Genomic DNA, 17,838 nt, shown 5'->3' with positions numbered 1-17,838 from the left:
TCTCCACCAGTCCGCACCTGTCTTCTCCACCAGTCCGTGCCTGTCTTCTCCACCAGTCCGCACCTGTCTTCTCCACCAGTCCGCACCTGTCTTCTCCACCAGTCCGCACCTGTCTTCTCCACCAGTCCGCATCTGTCTTCTCCACCAGTCCGCACCTGTCTTCTCCACCAGTGCTCACCTGTCTTCTCCACCAGTCTGCACCTGTCTTCTCCACCAGTCCGCACCTGTCGTCTCCACCAGTCTGCACCTGTCTTCTCCACCAGTCCGCACCTGTCGTCTCCACCAGTCTGCACCTGTCTTCTCCACCAGTCCGTGCCTGTCTTCTCCACCAGTCCGCACCTGTCTTCTCCACCAGTCCGCACCTGTCTTCTCCACCAGTCCGCACCTGTCTTCTCCACCAGTCCGCATCTGTCTTCTCCACCAGTCCGCACCTGTCTTCTCCACCAGTGCTCACCTGTCTTCTCCCCCAGTCCGCACCTGTCTTCTCCACCAGTCCACACCTGTCTTCTCCCCCAGTCCACACCTGTCTTCTCCACCAGTCCACACCTGTCTTCTCCACCAGTCCACACCTGTCTTCTCCACCAGTCCACACCTGTCTTCTCCACCAGTCCACACCTGTCTTCTCCACCAGTCCCCACCTTTCTTCTCCACCAGTCCACTCCTGTCTTCTCCACCAGTCTGCACCTGTCTTCTCCACCAGTCCGCACCTGTCTTCTCCACCAGTCCGCACCTGTCTTCTCCACCAGTCCACACCTGTCTTCTCCACCAGTCCACACCTGTCTTCTCCACCAGTCCACATCTATCTTCTCCACCAGTCCACGGCTGTCTTCTCCACCAGTCTGCATCATCTGTCTTCTCCACCAGTCCACACCTGTCTTCTCCACCAGTCCCCACCTGTCTTCTCCACCAGTCCCCACCTGTCTTCTCCACTAGTCCACACCTGTCTTCTCCACCAGTCCGCACCTGTCTTCTCCACCAGTCCCCACCTGTCTTCTCCACCAGTCCACACCTGTCTTCTCCACCAGTCTGCACCTGTCTTCTCCACCAGTCCGCACCTGTCTTCTCCACCAGTCCACACCTGTCTTCTCCACCAGTCCGCACCTGTCTTCTCCACCAGTCCCCACCTGTCTTCTCCACCAGTCCACACCTGTCTTCTCCACCAGTCTGCACCTGTCTTCTCCACCAGTCTGCACCTGTCTTCTCCACCAGTCCACACCTGTCTTCTCCACCAGTCCACACCTGTCTTCTCCACCAGTCCACACCTGTCTTCTCCACCAGTCCGCACCTGTCTTCTCCACCAGTCCACACCTGTCTTCTCCACCAGTCCACACCTGTCTTCTCCACCAGTGCTCACCTGTCTTTTCCATCAGTGCTCATCTGTCTTCTCCACCAGTGGCCACCTGTTTTCTCCACCATTTGTCACCAGCATTCTCCACCAGTCCTAACCAGTTGTCTCTTCTGTCTGTAGATTCAGAGCCTCGGTGAAGGACCTGGAGGTAATGATTCAGAATCTCATGACGACGGCCTTTGAGACGGTGCGTGGAGTGGAGCAGGGTGTAGAGCTGCTGGACGTCTTCCATCACTTGTCAGCCCGGGAGGTCAGTGTGTGTGTATATATATATATATATACAGTTAGGTCCAGAAATATTTGGACAGTGACACAATTTTGGCGAGTTGGGCTCTGCATGCCACCACATTGGATTTGAAATGAAACCTCTACAACAGAATTCAAGTGCAGATTGTAACGTTTAATTTGAAGGTTTGAACAAAAATATCTGATAGAAATTGTAGGAATTGTCACATTTCTTTACAAACACTCCACATTTTAGGAGGTCAAAAGTAATTGGACAAATAAACCAAACCCAAACAAAATATTTTTATTTTCAATATTTTGTTGCGAATCCTTTGGAGGCAATCACTGCCTTAAGAACCCATGGACATCACCAAACGCTGGGTTTCCTCCTTCTTAATGCTTTGCCAGGCCTTTACAGCCGCAGCCTTCAGGTCTTGCTTGTTTGTGGGTCTTTCCGTTTTAAGTCTGGATTTGAGCAAGTGAAATGCATGCTCAATTGGGTTAAGATCTGGTGATTGACTTGGCCATTGCAGAATGTTCCACTTTTTTGCACTCATGAACTCCTGGGTAGCTTTGGCTGTATGCTTGGGGTCATTGTCCATCTGTACTATGAAGCGCCGTCCGATCAACTTTGCGGCATTTGGCTGAATCTGGGCTGAAAGTATATCCCGGTACACTTCAGAATTCATCCGGCTACTCTTGTCTGCTGTTATGTCATCAATAAACACAAGTGACCCAGTGCCATTGAAAGCCATGCATGCCCATGCCATCACGTTGCCTCCACCATGTTTTACAGAGGATGTGGTGTGCCTTGGATCATGTGCCGTTCCCTTTCTTCTCCAAACTTTTTTCTTCCCATCATTCTGGTACAGGTTGATCTTGGTCTCATCTGTCCATAGAATACTTTTCCAGAACTGAGCTGGCTTCATGAGGTGTTTTTCAGCAAATGTAACTCTGGCCTGTCTATTTTTGGAATTGATGAATGGTTTGCATCTAGATGTGAACCCTTTGTATTTACTTTCATGGAGTCTTCTCTTTACTGGTGACTTAGAGATAGATACACCTACTTCACTGAGAGTGTTCTGGACTTCAGTTGATGTTGTGAACGGGTTCTTCTTCACCAAAGAAAGTATGCGGCGATCACCCACCACTGTTGTCATCCGTGGACGCCCAGGCCTTTTTGAGTTCCCAAGCTCACCAGTCAATTCCTTTTTTCTCAGAATGTACCCGACTGTTGATTTTGCTACTCCAAGCATGTCTGCTATCTCTCTGATGGATTTTTTCTTTTTTTTCAGCCTCAGGATGTTCTGCTTCACCTCAATTGAGAGTTCCTTAGACCGCATGTTGTCTGGTCACAGCAACAGCTTCCAAATGCAAAACCACACACCTGTAATCAACCCCAGACCTTTTAACTACTTCATTGATTACAGGTTAACGATGGAGACGCCTTCAGAGTTAATTGCAGCCCTTAGAGTCCCTTGTCCAATTACTTTTGGTCCCTTGAAAAAGAGGAGGCTATGCATTACAGAGCTATGATTCCTAAACCCTTTCTCCGATTTGGATGTGAAAACTCTCATATTGCAGCTGGGAGTGTGCACTTTCAGCCCATATTATATATATATAATTGTATTTCTGAACATGTTTTTGTAAACAGCTAATATAACAAAACTTGTGTCACTGTCCAAATATTTCTGGACCTAACTGTATATACTAAAACTTTCATGTAGTGGAGATCACCCACCATTGTGGCCATCCGAGACATGGGCTTCTCTCCTTCTAGGCCATAAAACGCACCTTTGATAAGAAGACGGTTCAAGTGTATGAGCTGTTCAAGAGCGAGCTGGATCTAGTGAACAAGGAGCTCGGGCAGAAGGTCCCGACAGTCGCCCCCCACATGTGCCGCTACGCCGGCCAGGCGCACTGGGCCCGGGCCCTGAAGAGACGAATCAACAGGCCTATGGAGGTGAGCGCTGAGCATTATCCATGACTATTATTAGAATTAGTTGGTTCCTGTAGTCCGCCCTCGGTAATAAGGTATGTGTGACACATGCACGCTCTCGGCTCGCTACGTCACATGCACAAAAGTGTAAATCCGCCAGAGACTGGCGTAATAACGGATTCCAGGATCTAGAGGGTTAATTTCTGAAAGCCCAGGCTCTCGGCTGAGGACGATGAGGTGACACAGAGGTGGCATCGATGGGGCGATACAAGATCGTGTGTGTATATAACATGTTGATGGATGCCGGTTACAAGCTCACTGCTGTGTCAGATCCAGCACAGATGACAAGCGTGCAGCGCCGGGAGACGTCTCAATAACACCGCTGGCTTCCCCCGCCCGCTCCGCGGCATGTAGGATTAGCATACGCCGCGTGTAAATGCGAATTGACAGTGACAGCGGCTTTCTCCCGAGCCCGCAGCCTGTGATGTGTTCTCTGTGTAGTCCGCTTGTAGTACACGCTGCGCACGTTCCTGGTGGTCCGCCGCCTCCTCTCTCATTCCATTACTTCCTGACGGTCCTGCGGAGAGGAGACCGGGGACGGCAAATCTATGCGAATAAAAGATTTAAGAAGAAAGAAAGATGGGACAAGGAATCAAACAAAGGAAGGAGAGGGGGGGAAGGCGTGATTACCATACGAGGAGCGAGAGCGGGCAGAAGGACAGAAGATTTGGGCTGTGGAGGATTTGGCAGGGAGTCGTGAAAGGTTTCTTAAAGGAACCTTCCGACTATAGTGTCTGATTCTTGGGGGAACATCTATAGAAGTTGGGGTTCGATTGGCGTGTTTCTGATTAAAAATGGAGGCTAGGCGTTTAACGACATATCTATGTTAGGAAGGTGGAGATGAAGAGGTATGGTAAGAACTTACTCCTGGATCATCTCCTCATAGAGCCTGGCTAATGCCCACTTCATGCCCCACATTGGAGTGGGGGAGGAGAGCATTCAGGAGTACCAGCAGCTGGCACAGAAACTTGACGAGCTGGTGAGGAAGATCTTCACCGAATGGTCCCAGACGGCCGATAAGCAAGCCACGAAGCGACTGGATATCCCTCTGATGGTCCGGAGCCAGGAGAAGGTTGGCATGTTGGATGTCAACTTTGATAAGTAAGTGACCAGATGTTTTGGGGGAGTCGGGTCCTCGGGAGAGTCCACTGATCTGTTATGTCTGACGTTCAGGAACCTGCTGAAGATGTTTGTGGAGATTCACTACTGGGAGAGGCTTTCATTCGAGGTACCACACTACGTGCTGGACATATATCAGAGGAGGGAGGACCTGAGGAACCTGCGTGAGAACGTCCTGCTGGTGGTGCGGGCCTATAACAGGTAGGACACTGCCCAGCTCCGTCTGGTATAAGCACTCAGTCTTCAACTCATCCGTAATGACTGTCCGAATTGTCTCCAGGATTATAGCAGCACTTTCTCCTGAGGAACGAGGGCTGTTCAGAGAGAGGATCCGCTTCTTGGACAAAAAAATCCAACCTGGTCTGACAAAGCTACATTGGTCATCCAAAGGAGCATCGAGCGCCTTCATCAATGACTGCCTGCTGCATGCCAGCAAGGTGAGAGTGGCTGACCAAGATGGAGGAGTATATATATATATATATATATATATATTATTAGAAAGTGTCCCATAGAGTACAACTACAATAAGAGAGCAGTCATAAAAGAGTACATGTAGTATAAGAGAGCAGCCAGAGGAGAGCACACCTAGCAGAAGAGAGCAGACAGAGGAGAGCACACCTAGCAGAAGAGAGCAGACAGAGGAGAGCACACCTAGTATAAGAGAGCAGTCATAAAAGAGTACATGTAGTATAAGAGAGCAGCCAGAGGAGAGCACACCTAGCAGAAGAGAGCAGACAGAGGAGAGCACACCTAGCAGAAGAGAGCAGACAGAGGAGAGCACACCTAGTATAAGAGAGCAGTCATAAAAGAGTACATGTAGTATAAGAGAGCAGCCAGAGGAGAGCACACCTAGCAGAAGAGAGCAGACAGAGGAGAGCACACCTAGTATAAGAGAGCAGTCATAAAGGAGTACATGTAGTATAAGAGAGCAGCCAGAGGAGAGCACACCTAGCAGAAGATAGCAGACAGAGGAGAGCACACCTAGGAGAAGAGAGCAGACAGAGGAGAGCACACCTAGCAGAAGAGAGCAGACAGAGGAAAGCACACCTAGTATAAGAGAGCAGTCATAAGAGAGTACACCAAGCAGAAAAGAACAGTAAGAGAGTACACCTAGCAGAAGAGAGCATCCAAAGGACAGCACACCTAGTATAAGAGAGCACAGCTAGTATAAAAGAGCAGATAGAGGAGAACACACCTAGTATAAGAGAGAAGTCATAAGACAGTATAGCTAGTTATAAGAGATTAGACAGTGGAGAGCTCACCTGGTATAAGAGAGCAGACAGAGGAGAGCACACCTGGTATAAGAGAGCAGACAGAGGAGAGCACACCTGGTATAAGAGAGCAGACAGAGGAGAGCACACCTGGTATAAGAGAGCAGACAGAGGAGAGCACACCATATAAGAGAGCAGACAGAGGAGAGCTCACCTGGTATAGGAGAGCAGACAGAGGAGAGCTCACCTGGTATAAGAGAGCAGACAGAGGAGAGCACACCTGGTATAAGAGAGCAGACAGAGGAGAGCTCATTTGGTATAGGAGAGCAGACAGAGGAGAGCTCACCTGGTATAGGAGAGCAGACAGAGGAGAGCTCACCTGGTATAAGAGAGCAGACAGAGGAGAGCACACCTGGTATAAGAGAGCAGACAGAGGAGAGCACACTGTTTAAGAGAGCAGACAGAGGAGAGCACATTGTATAAGAGAGAAGACAGAGGAGAGCACACCTGGTATAAGAGACCAGAAAGAGGAGAGTACACCGCATAAGAGAGCAGACAGAGGAGAGCACACTGTATAAGAGAGCAGACAGAGGAGAGTACACTGTATATGAGAGCACACAGAGGAAAGCACACTGTATAAAAGAGCAGACAGAAGAGAGTACACTGTATATGAGAGCAGACAGAGGAGAGTACACCTGGTATAAGAGAGCAGACAGAGGAGAGCACACCATATAAGAGAGCAGACAGAGGAGAGCTCACTGTATAAGATATCAGACAGAAGAGAGCACACCTGGTAGAGAGCAGACAGAGGAGAGTACACCGTATAAGAGAGCAAATAGTGGAGAGCACACTGTATAAGAGAGCAGAAAGAGGAGAGTACACCACATAAGAGAGCAGACAGAGGAGAGTACACTGTATAAGAGAGCAGACAGAGGAGAGTACACCGCATAAGAGAGCAGACAGAGGAGAGTACACCGCATAAGAGAGCAGACAGAGAAGAGCACACCTGGTATAAGAGAGCAGACAGAGGAGAGCACACTGTATAAGAGAGCAGACAGAGGAGAGCACACCATATAAGAGAGCAGACAGAGGAGAGCTCACCTTGTATAGGAGAGCAGACAGAGGAGAGCACACCGTATAAGAGAGCAAACAGAGGAGAGTACACCTGGTATAAGAGAGCAGACAGAGGAGAGCTCACCTGGTATAAGAGAGCAGACAGAGGAGAGCTCACCTGGTATAAGAGAGCAGACAGAGGAGAGCACACCTGGTATAAGAGAGCAGACAGAGGAGAGCACACTGTTTAAGAGAGCAGACAGAGGAAAGGACACCGTATAAGAGACCAGAAAGAGGAGAGTACACCGCATAAGAGAGCAGACAGAGGAGAGCACACCTGGTATAAGAGACCAGAAAGAGGAGAGTACACCGCATAAGAGAGCAGACAGAGGAGAGCACACTGTATAAGAGAGCAGACAGAGGAGAGCACACTGTATAAAAGAGCAGACAGAAGAGAGTACACTGTATAAGAGAGCAGACAGAGGAGAGCACACCGTGTAAGAGAGCAGACAGAGGAGAGCACACCGTATAAGATATCAGACAGAGGAGAGCACACCTGGTAGAGAGCAGACAGAGGAGAGTACACCGTATAAGAGAGCAAATAGTGGAGAGCACACTGTATAAGAGAGCAGAAAGAGGAGAGTACACTGTATATGAGAGCAGACAGAGGAGAGTACACCTGGTATAAGAGCAGACAGAGGAGAGCACACCATATAAGAGAGCAGACAGAGGAGAGTACACCGTATAAGAGAGCAAATAGTGGAGAGCACATTGTATAAGAGAGCAGAAAGAGGAGAGTACACCGCATAAGAGAGCAGACAGAGGAGAGCACACCTGGTATAAGAGACCAGAAAGAGGAGAGTACACCGCATAAGAGAGCAGACAGAGGAGAGCACACTGTATAAGAGAGCAGACAGAGGAGAGTATACTGTATAAGAGAGCAGACAGAGGAGAGCACACCGTATAAGAGAGCAGACAGAGGAGAGCACCCTGTATAAGAGAGCAGACAGAGGAGAGTACACTGTATAAGAGAGCAGACAGAGGAGAGCTCACCTTGTATAGGAGAGCAGACAGAGGAGAGTACACCGCATAAGAGAGCAGACAGAGGAGAGCACACCGTATAAGAGAGCAGACAGAGGAGAGCTCACCGTATAAGAGAGCAGACAGAGGAGAGTACACCGTATAAGAGAGCAGACAGAGGAGAGCACACCGTATAAGAGAGCAGACAGAGGAGAGCTCACCTGGTATATGAGAGCAGACAGAGGAGAGCACACCTGGTATAGGAGAGCAGACAGAGGAGAGCTCACCTGGTATAGGAGAGCAGACAGAGGAGGGTACACCTGGTATAAGAGAGCAGACAAAGGAGAGCTCACCTGGTATAAGAGAGCAGACAGAGGAGAGCTCACCTGGTATAGGAGAGCAGACAGAGGAGAGCACACCTGGTATAAGAGAGCAGACCGAGGAGAGCTCACCTGGTATAAGAGAGCAGACCGAGGAGAGCTCACCTGGTATCAGAGAGCAGACCAAGGAGAGCACACCTGGTATAAGAGAGCAGACAGAGGAGAGTACACCTGGTATAGGAGAGCAGACAGAAGAGAGTACACCTGGTATAAGAGAGCAGACAGAGGAGAGCAGACAGAGGAGAGCTCACCTGGTATAAGAGAGCAGACAGAGGAGAGCACACCTGGTATAAGAGAGCAGACAGAGGAGAGCAGACAGAGGAGAGCTCACCTGGTATAAGAGAGCAGACAGAGGAGAGCTCACCGGGTATAAGAGAGCAGACAGAGGAGAGCTCACCGGGTATAAGAGAGCAGACAGAGGAGAGCTCACCTGGTAAAAGAGAGCAGACAGAGGAGAGCTCACCGGGTATAAGAGAGCAGACAGAGGAGAGTACACCTGGTATAGGAGAGCAGACAGAGGAGAGTACACCTGGTATAAGAGAGCAGACAGAGGAGAGCTCACCGGGTATAAGAGAGCAGACAGAGGAGAGCTCACCTGGTATAAGAGAGCAGACAGAGGAGAGCACACCTGGTATAAGAGAGCAGACAGAGGAGAGCACACTGTTTAAGAGAGCAGACAGAGGAGAAGACACCGTATAAGAGAGCAGACAGAGGAGAGCACATTGTATAAGAGAGAAGACAGAGGAGAGCACACCTGGTATAAGAGACCAGAAAGAGGAGAGTACACCGCATAAGAGAGCAGACAGAGGAGAGCACACTGTATAAGAGAGCAGACAGAGGAGAGCACACTGTATAAAAGAGCAGACAGAAGAGAGTAAACTGTATAAGAGAGCAGACAGAGGAGAGCACACCGTATAAGAGAGCAAACAGAGGAGAGTACACCTGGTATAAGAGAGCAGACAGAGGAGAGCTCACCTGGTATAAGAGAGCAGACAGAGGAGAGCTCACCTGGTATAAGAGAGCAGACAGAGGAGAGCACACCTGGTATAAGAGAGCAAACAGGAGAGCACACTGTTTAAGAGAGTAGACAGAGGAGAGGACACCGTATAAGAGACCAGAAAGAGGAGAGTACACCGCATAAGAGAGCAGACAGAGGAGAGCACACCTGGTATAAGAGACCAGAAAGAGGAGAGTACACCGCATAAGAGAGCAGACAGAGGAGAGCACACTGTATAAGAGAGCAGACAGAGGAGAGCACACTGTATAAAAGAGCAGACAGAAGAGAGTACACTGTATAAGAGAGCAGACAGAGGAGAGCTCACCATATAAGAGAGCAGACAGAGGAGAGCACACCGTATAAGATATCAGACAGAGGAGAGCACACCTGGTAGAGAGCAGACAGAGGAGAGTACACCGTATAAGAGAGCAAATAGTGGAGAGCACACTGTATAAGAGAGCAGAAAGAGGAGAGTACACTGTATATGAGAGCAGACAGAGGAGAGTACACCTGGTATAAGAGCAGACAGAGGAGAGCACACCATATAAGAGAGCAGACAGAGGAGAGTACACCGTATAAGAGAGCAAATAGTGGAGAGCACACTGTATAAGAGAGCAGAAAGAGGAGAGTACACCGCATAAGAGAGCAGACAGAGGAGAGCACACCTTGTATAGGAGAGCAGACAGAGGAGAGTACACCGCATAAGAGAGCAGACAGAGGAGAGCACACCGTATAAGAGAGCAGACAGAGGAGAGCTCACCTTGTATAGGAGAGCAGACAGAGGAGAGTACACCGCATAAGAGAGCAGACAGAGGAGAGCACACCGTATAAGAGAGCAGACAGAGGAGAGCTCACCGTATAAGAGAGCAGACAGAGGAGAGTACACCGCATTAGAGAGCAGACAGCGGAGATCACACCGTATAAGAGAGCAGACAGCGGAGATCACACCGTATAAGAGAGCAGACAGAGGAGAGCACACCGTATAAGAGAGCAGACAGAGGGGAGCACAACGTATAAGAGCGCAGACAGAGGAGAGTACACCGTATAAGAGAGCAGACAGAGGAGAGCACACCGTATAAGAGAGCAGACAGAGGAGAGCTCACCTGGTATAGGAGAGCAGACAGAGGAGAGCACACCTGGTATAGGAGAGCAGACAGAGGAGAGCTCACCTGGTATAGGAGAGCAGACAGAGGAGAGTACACCTGGTATAAGAGAGCAGACAGAGGAGAGCTCACCTGGTATAAGAGAGCAGACAGAGGAGAGCTCACCTGGTATAGGAGAGCAGACAGAGGAGAGCACACCTGGTATAAGAGAGCAGACCGAGGAGAGCTCACCTGGTATAAGAGAGCAGACCGAGGAGAGCTCACCTGGTATCAGAGAGCAGACCAAGGAGAGCACACCTGGTATAAGAGAGCAGACAGAGGAGAGTACACCTGGTATAGGAGAGCAGACAGAAGAGAGTACACCTGGTATAAGAGAGCAGACAAAGGAGAGCAGACAGAGGAGAGCTCACCTGGTATAAGAGAGCAGACAGAGGAGAGCACACCTGGTATAAGAGAGCAGACAGAGGAGAGCAGGCAGAGGAGAGCTCACCTGGTATAAGAGAGCAGACAGAGGAGAGCTCACCGGGTATAAGAGAGCAGACAGAGGAGAGCTCACCGGGTATAAGAGAGCAGACAGAGAAGAGCTCACCTGGTATAAGAGAGCAGACAGAGGAGAGCTCACCGGGTATAAGAGAGCAGACAGAGGAGAGTACACCTGGTATAGGAGAGCAGACAGAGGAGAGTACACCTGGTATAAGAGAGCAGACAGAGGAGAGCTCACCGGGTATAAGAGAGCAGACAGAGGAGAGCTCACCTGGTATAAGAGAGCAGACAGAGGAGAGCACACCTGGTATAGGAGAGCAGACAGAGGAGAGTACACCTGGTATAAGAGAGCAGACAGAGGAGAGCTCACCTGGTATAAGAGAGCAGACAGAGGAGAGTACACCTGGTATAAGAGAGCAGACAGAGGAGAGCTCACCTGGTATAAGAGAGCAGACAGAGGAGAGGTCACTTGGTATAAGAGAGCAGACAGAGGAGAGTACACCTGGTGTAAGAGAGCAGACAGAGGAGAGCACACCGTATAAGAGAGCAGACAGAGGAGAGCTCACCTGGTATAGGAGAGCAGACAGAGGAGAGCACACCTGGTATAAGAGAGCAGACAGAGGAGAGGTCACTTGGTATAAGAGAGCAGACAGAGGAGAGTACACCTGGTATAGGAGAGCAGACAGAGGAGAGCTCACCTGGTATAGGAGAGCAGACAGAGGAGAGTACACCTGGTATAAGAGAGCAGACAGAGGAGAGTACACCTGGTATAAGAGAGCAGACAGAGGAGAGGTCACTTGGTATAAGAGAGCAGACAGAGGAGAGTACACCTGGTATAAGAGAGCAGACAGAGGAGAGGTCACTTGGTATAAGAGAGCAGACAGAGGAGAGCTCACCTGGTATAGGAGAGCAGACAGAGGAGAGTACACCTGGTATAAGAGAGCAGACAGAGGAGAGCTCACCTGGTATAAGAGAGCAGACAGAGGAGAGCTCACCTGGTATAGGAGAGCAGACAGAGGAGAGCACACCTGGTAAAGAGAGCAGACCGAGGAGAGCTCACCTGGTATCAGAGAGCAGACCAAGGAGAGCACACCTGGTATAAGAGAGCAGACAGAGGAGAGTACACCTGGTATAGGAGAGCAGACAGAAGAGAGTACACCTGGTATAAGAGAGCAGACAAAGGAGAGCAGACAGAGGAGAGCTCACCTGGTATAAGAGAGCAGACAGAGGAGAGCACACCTGGTATAAGAGAGCAGACAGAGGAGAGCAGACAGAGGAGAGCTCACCTGGTATAAGAGAGCAGACAGAGGAGAGCTCACCGGGTATAAGAGAGCAGACAGAGGAGAGCTCACCGGGTATAAGAGAGCAGACAGAGAAGAGCTCACCTGGTATAAGAGAGCAGACAGAGGAGAGCTCACCTGGTATAGGAGAGCAGACAGAGGAGAGCACACCTGGTATAAGAGAGCAGACCGAGGAGAGCTCACCTGGTATAAGAGAGCAGACCGAGGAGAGCTCACCTGGTATCAGAGAGCAGACCAAGGAGAGCACACCTGGTATAAGAGAGCAGACAGAGGAGAGTACACCTGGTATAGGAGAGCAGACAGAAGAGAGTACACCTGGTATAAGAGAGCAGACAAAGGAGAGCAGACAGAGGAGAGCTCACCTGGTATAAGAGAGCAGACAGAGGAGAGCACACCTGGTATAAGAGAGCAGACAGAGGAGAGCAGACAGAGGAGAGCTCACCTGGTATAAGAGAGCAGACAGAGGAGAGCTCACCGGGTATAAGAGAGCAGACAGAGGAGAGCTCACCGGGTATAAGAGAGCAGACAGAGAAGAGCTCACCTGGTATAAGAGAGCAGACAGAGGAGAGCTCACCGGGTATAGGAGAGCAGACAGAGGAGAGCACACCTGGTATAAGAGAGCAGACCGAGGAGAGCTCACCTGGTATAAGAGAGCAGACCGAGGAGAGCTCACCTGGTATCAGAGAGCAGACCAAGGAGAGCACACCTGGTATAAGAGAGCAGACAGAGGAGAGTACACCTGGTATAGGAGAGCAGACAGAAGAGAGTACACCTGGTATAAGAGAGCAGACAAAGGAGAGCAGACAGAGGAGAGCTCACCTGGTATAAGAGAGCAGACAGAGGAGAGCACACCTGGTATAAGAGAGCAGACAGAGGAGAGCAGACAGAGGAGAGCTCACCTGGTATAAGAGAGCAGACAGAGGAGAGCTCACCGGGTATAAGAGAGCAGACAGAGGAGAGCTCACCGGGTATAAGAGAGCAGACAGAGAAGAGCTCACCTGGTATAAGAGAGCAGACAGAGGAGAGCTCACCGGGTATAAGAGAGCAGACAGAGGAGAGTACACCTGGTATAGGAGAGCAGACAGAGGAGAGTACACCTGGTATAAGAGAGCAGACAGAGGAGAGCTCACCGGGTATAAGAGAGCAGACAGAGGAGAGCTCACCTGGTATAAGAGAGCAGACAGAGGAGAGCACACCTGGTATAGGAGAGCAGACAGAGGAGAGTACACCTGGTATAAGAGAGCAGACAGAGGAGAGCTCACCTGGTATAAGAGAGCAGACAGAGGAGAGTACACCTGGTATAAGAGAGCAGACAGAGGAGAGCTCACCTGGTATAAGAGAGCAGGCAGAGGAGAGGTCACTTGGTATAAGAGAGCAGACAGAGGAGAGTACACCTGGTGTAAGAGAGCAGACAGAGGAGAGCACACCGTATAAGAGAGCAGACAGAGGAGAGCTCACCTGGTATAGGAGAGCAGACAGAGGAGAGCACACCTGGTATAAGAGAGCAGACAGAGGAGAGGTCACTTGGTATAAGAGAGCAGACAGAGGAGAGTACACCTGGTATAGGAGAGCAGACAGAGGAGAGCTCACCTGGTATAGGAGAGCAGACAGAGGAGAGTACACCTGGTATAAGAGAGCAGACAGAGGAGAGTACACCTGGTATAAGAGAGCAGACAGAGGAGAGGTCACTTGGTATAAGAGAGCAGACAGAGGAGAGTACACCTGGTATAAGAGAGCAGACAGAGGAGAGGTCACTTGGTATAAGAGAGCAGACAGAGGAGAGCTCACCTGGTATAGGAGAGCAGACAGAGGAGAGTACACCTGGTATAAGAGAGCAGACAGAGGAGAGCTCACCTGGTATAAGAGAGCAGACAGAGGAGAGCTCACCTGGTATAGGAGAGCAGACAGAGGAGAGCACACCTTGTATAAGAGAGCAGACCGAGGAGAGCTCACCTGGTATAAGAGAGCAGACCGAGGAGAGCTCACCTGGTATCAGAGAGCAGACCAAGGAGAGCACACCTGGTATAAGAGAGCAGACAGAGGAGAGTACACCTGGTATAGGAGAGCAGACAGAAGAGAGTACACCTGGTATAAGAGAGCAGACAAAGGAGAGCAGACAGAGGAGAGCTCACCTGGTATAAGAGAGCAGACAGAGGAGAGCACACCTGGTATAAGAGAGCAGACAGAGGAGAGCAGACAGAGGAGAGCTCACCTGGTATAAGAGAGCAGACAGAGAAGAGCTCACCGGGTATAAGAGAGCAGACAGAGGAGAGCTCACCGGGTATAAGAGAGCAGACAGAGAAGAGCTCACCTGGTATAAGAGAGCAGACAGAGGAGAGCTCACCGGGTATAGGAGAGCAGACAGAGGAGAGTACACCTGGTATAGGAGAGCAGACAGAGGAGAGTACACCTGGTATAAGAGAGCAGACAGAGGAGAGCTCACCGGGTATAAGAGAGCAGACAGAGGAGAGCTCACCTGGTATAAGAGAGCAGACAGAGGAGAGCACACCTGGTATAGGAGAGCAGACAGAGGAGAGTACACCTGGTATAAGAGAGCAGACAGAGGAGAGCTCACCTGGTATAAGAGAGCAGACAGAGGAGAGTACACCTGGTATAAGAGAGCAGACAGAGGAGAGCTCACCTGGTATAAGAGAGCAGACAGAGGAGAGGTCACTTGGTATAAGAGAGCAGACAGAGGAGAGTACACCTGGTGTAAGAGAGCAGACAGAGGAGAGCACACCGTATAAGAGAGCAGACAGAGGAGAGTACACCGTATAAGAGAGCAGACAGAGGAGAGTACACCTGGTATAAGAGAGCAGACAGAGGAGAGTACACCTGGTATAAGAGAGCAGACAGAGGAGAGCACACCGTATAAGAGAGCAGACAGAGGAGAGCTCACCTGGTATAGGAGAGCAGACAGAGGAGAGCACACCTGGTATAAGAGAGCAGACAGAGGAGAGGTCACTTGGTATAAGAGAGCAGACAGAGGAGAGTACACCTGGTATAGGAGAGCAGACAGAGGAGAGCTCACCTGGTATAGGAGAGCAGACAGATGAGAGTACACCTGGTATAAGAGAGCAGACAGAGGAGAGTACACCTGGTATAAGAGAGCAGACAGAGGAGAGGTCACTTGGTATAAGAGAGCAGACAGAGGAGAGTACACCTGGTATAAGAGAGCAGACAGAGGAGAGGTCACTTGGTATAAGAGAGCAGACAGAGGAGAGCTCACCTGGTATAGGAGAGCAGACAGAGGAGAGTACACCTGGTATAAGAGAGCAGACAGAGGAGAGCTCACCTGGTATAAGAGAGCAGACAGAGGAGAGCTCACCTGGTATAGGAGAGCAGACAGAGGAGAGCACACCTGGTATAAGAGAGCAGACCGAGGAGAGCTCACCTGGTATAAGAGAGCAGACCGAGGAGAGCTCACCTGGTATCAGAGAGCAGACCAAGGAGAGCACACCTGGTATAAGAGAGCAGACAGAGGAGAGTACACCTGGTATAGGAGAGCAGACAGAGGAGAGCTCACCTGGTATAAGAGAGCAGACAGAGGAGAGCACACCTGGTATAAGAGAGCAGACAGAGGAGAGCAGACAGAGGAGAGCTCACCTGGTATAAGAGAGCAGACAGAGGAGAGCTCACCGGGTATAAGAGAGCAGACAGAGGAGAGCTCACCGGGTATAAGAGAGCAGACAGAGAAGAGCTCACCTGGTATAAGAGAGCAGACAGAGGAGAGCTCACCGGGTATAAGAGAGCAGACAGAGGAGAGTACACCTGGTATAGGAGAGCAGACAGAGGAGAGTACACCTGGTATAAGAGAGCAGACAGAGGAGAGCTCACCGGGTATAAGAGAGCAGACAGAGGAGAGCTCACCTTGTATAAGAGAGCAGACAGAGGAGAGCACACCTGGTATAGGAGAGCAGACAGAGGAGAGTACACCTGGTATAAGAGAGCAGACAGAGGAGAGCTCACCTGGTATAAGAGAGCAGACAGAGGAGAGTACACCTGGTATAAGAGACCAGACAGAGGAGAGCTCACCTGGTATAAGAGAGCAGACAGAGGAGAGGTCACTTGGTATAAGAGAGCAGACAGAGGAGAGTACACCTGGTGTAAGAGAGCAGACAGAGGAGAGCACACCGTATAAGAGAGCAGACAGAGGAGAGCTCACCTGGTATAGGAGAGCAGACAGAGGAGAGCACACCTGGTATAAGAGAGCAGACAGAGGAGAGGTCACTTGGTATAAGAGAGCAGACAGAGGAGAGTACACCTGGTATAGGAGAGCAGACAGAGGAGAGCTCACCTGGTATAGGAGAGCAGACAGTTGAGAGTACACCTGGTATAAGAGAGCAGACAGAGGAGAGTACACCTGGTATAAGAGAGCAGACAGAGGAGAGGTCACTTGGTATAAGAGAGCAGACAGAGGAGAGTACACCTGGTGTAAGAGAGCAGACAGAGGAGAGCACACCGTATAAGAGAGCAGACAGAGGAGAGCTCACCTGGTATAGGAGAGCAGACAGAAGAGAGTACACCTGGTATAAGAGAGCAGACAAAGGAGAGCAGACAGAGTAGAGCTCACCTGGTATAAGAGAGCAGACAGAGGAGAGCACACCTGGTATAAGAGAGCAGACAGAGGAGAGCAGACAGAGGAGAGCTCACCTGGTATAAGAGAGCAGACAGAGGAGAGCTCACCGGGTATAAGAGAGCAGACAGAGGAGAGCTCACCGGGTATAAGAGAGCAGACAGAGAAGAGCTCACCTGGTATAAGAGAGCAGACAGAGGAGAGCTCACCGGGTATAAGAGAGCAGACAGAGGAGAGTACACCTGGTATAGGAGAGCAGACAGAGGAGAGTACACCTGGTATAAGAGAGCAGACAGAGGAGAGGTCACTTGGTATAAGAGAGCAGACAGAGGAGAGTACACCTGGTATAAGAGAGCAGACAGAGGAGAGGTCACTTGGTATAAGAGAGCAGACAGAGGAGAGCTCACCTGGTATAGGAGAGCAGACAGAGGAGAGTACACCTGGTATAAGAGAGCAGACAGAGGAGAGCTCACCTGGTATAAGAGAGCAGACAGAGGAGAGCTCACCTGGTATAGGAGAGCAGACAGAGGAGAGCACACCTGGTATAAGAGAGCAGACCGAGGAGAGCTCACCTGGTATAAGAGAGCAGACCGAGGAGAGCTCACCTGGTATCAGAGAGCAGACCAAGGAGAGCACACCTGGTATAAGAGAGCAGACAGAGGAGAGTACACCTGGTATAGGAGAGCAGACAGAGGAGAGCTCACCTGGTATAAGAGAGCAGACAGAGGAGAGCACACCTGGTATAAGAGAGCAGACAGAGGAGAGCAGACAGAGGAGAGCTCACCTGGTATAAGAGAGCAGACAGAGGAGAGCTCACCGGGTATAAGAGAGCAGACAGAGGAGAGCTCACCGGGTATAAGAGAGCAGACAGAGAACAGCTCACCTGGTATAAGAGAGCAGACAGAGGAGAGCTCACCGGGTATAAGAGAGCAGACAGAGGAGAGTACACCTGGTATAGGAGAGCAGACAGAGGAGAGTACACCTGGTATAAGAGAGCAGACAGAGGAGAGCTCACCGGGTATA

General features: G+C 50.3%; 1 protein-coding gene across 1 annotated transcript in view; it reads left to right on the top strand.

Moving 5' to 3' along the window:
* Positions 1–17,838, top strand: part of DNAH2 (dynein axonemal heavy chain 2) — a 253,646-nt gene that overhangs the window by 77,542 nt on the left and 158,266 nt on the right. Inside the window, exons 12-16 of the mRNA XM_075346717.1 lie at positions 1,469–1,598; positions 3,354–3,536; positions 4,459–4,673; positions 4,746–4,892; positions 4,972–5,128. Of these exons, the coding sequence (XP_075202832.1) occupies positions 1,469–1,598; positions 3,354–3,536; positions 4,459–4,673; positions 4,746–4,892; positions 4,972–5,128 (832 nt within the window). The remainder of the gene's footprint in view (positions 1–1,468; positions 1,599–3,353; positions 3,537–4,458; positions 4,674–4,745; positions 4,893–4,971; positions 5,129–17,838) is intronic.

Source organism: Anomaloglossus baeobatrachus, chromosome 4, assembly GCF_048569485.1.
Source record: "Anomaloglossus baeobatrachus isolate aAnoBae1 chromosome 4, aAnoBae1.hap1, whole genome shotgun sequence".
Taxonomy (NCBI): Eukaryota; Metazoa; Chordata; class Amphibia; order Anura; family Aromobatidae; genus Anomaloglossus; species Anomaloglossus baeobatrachus.
This window is presented reverse-complemented; position numbering and strand designations above follow the sequence as displayed.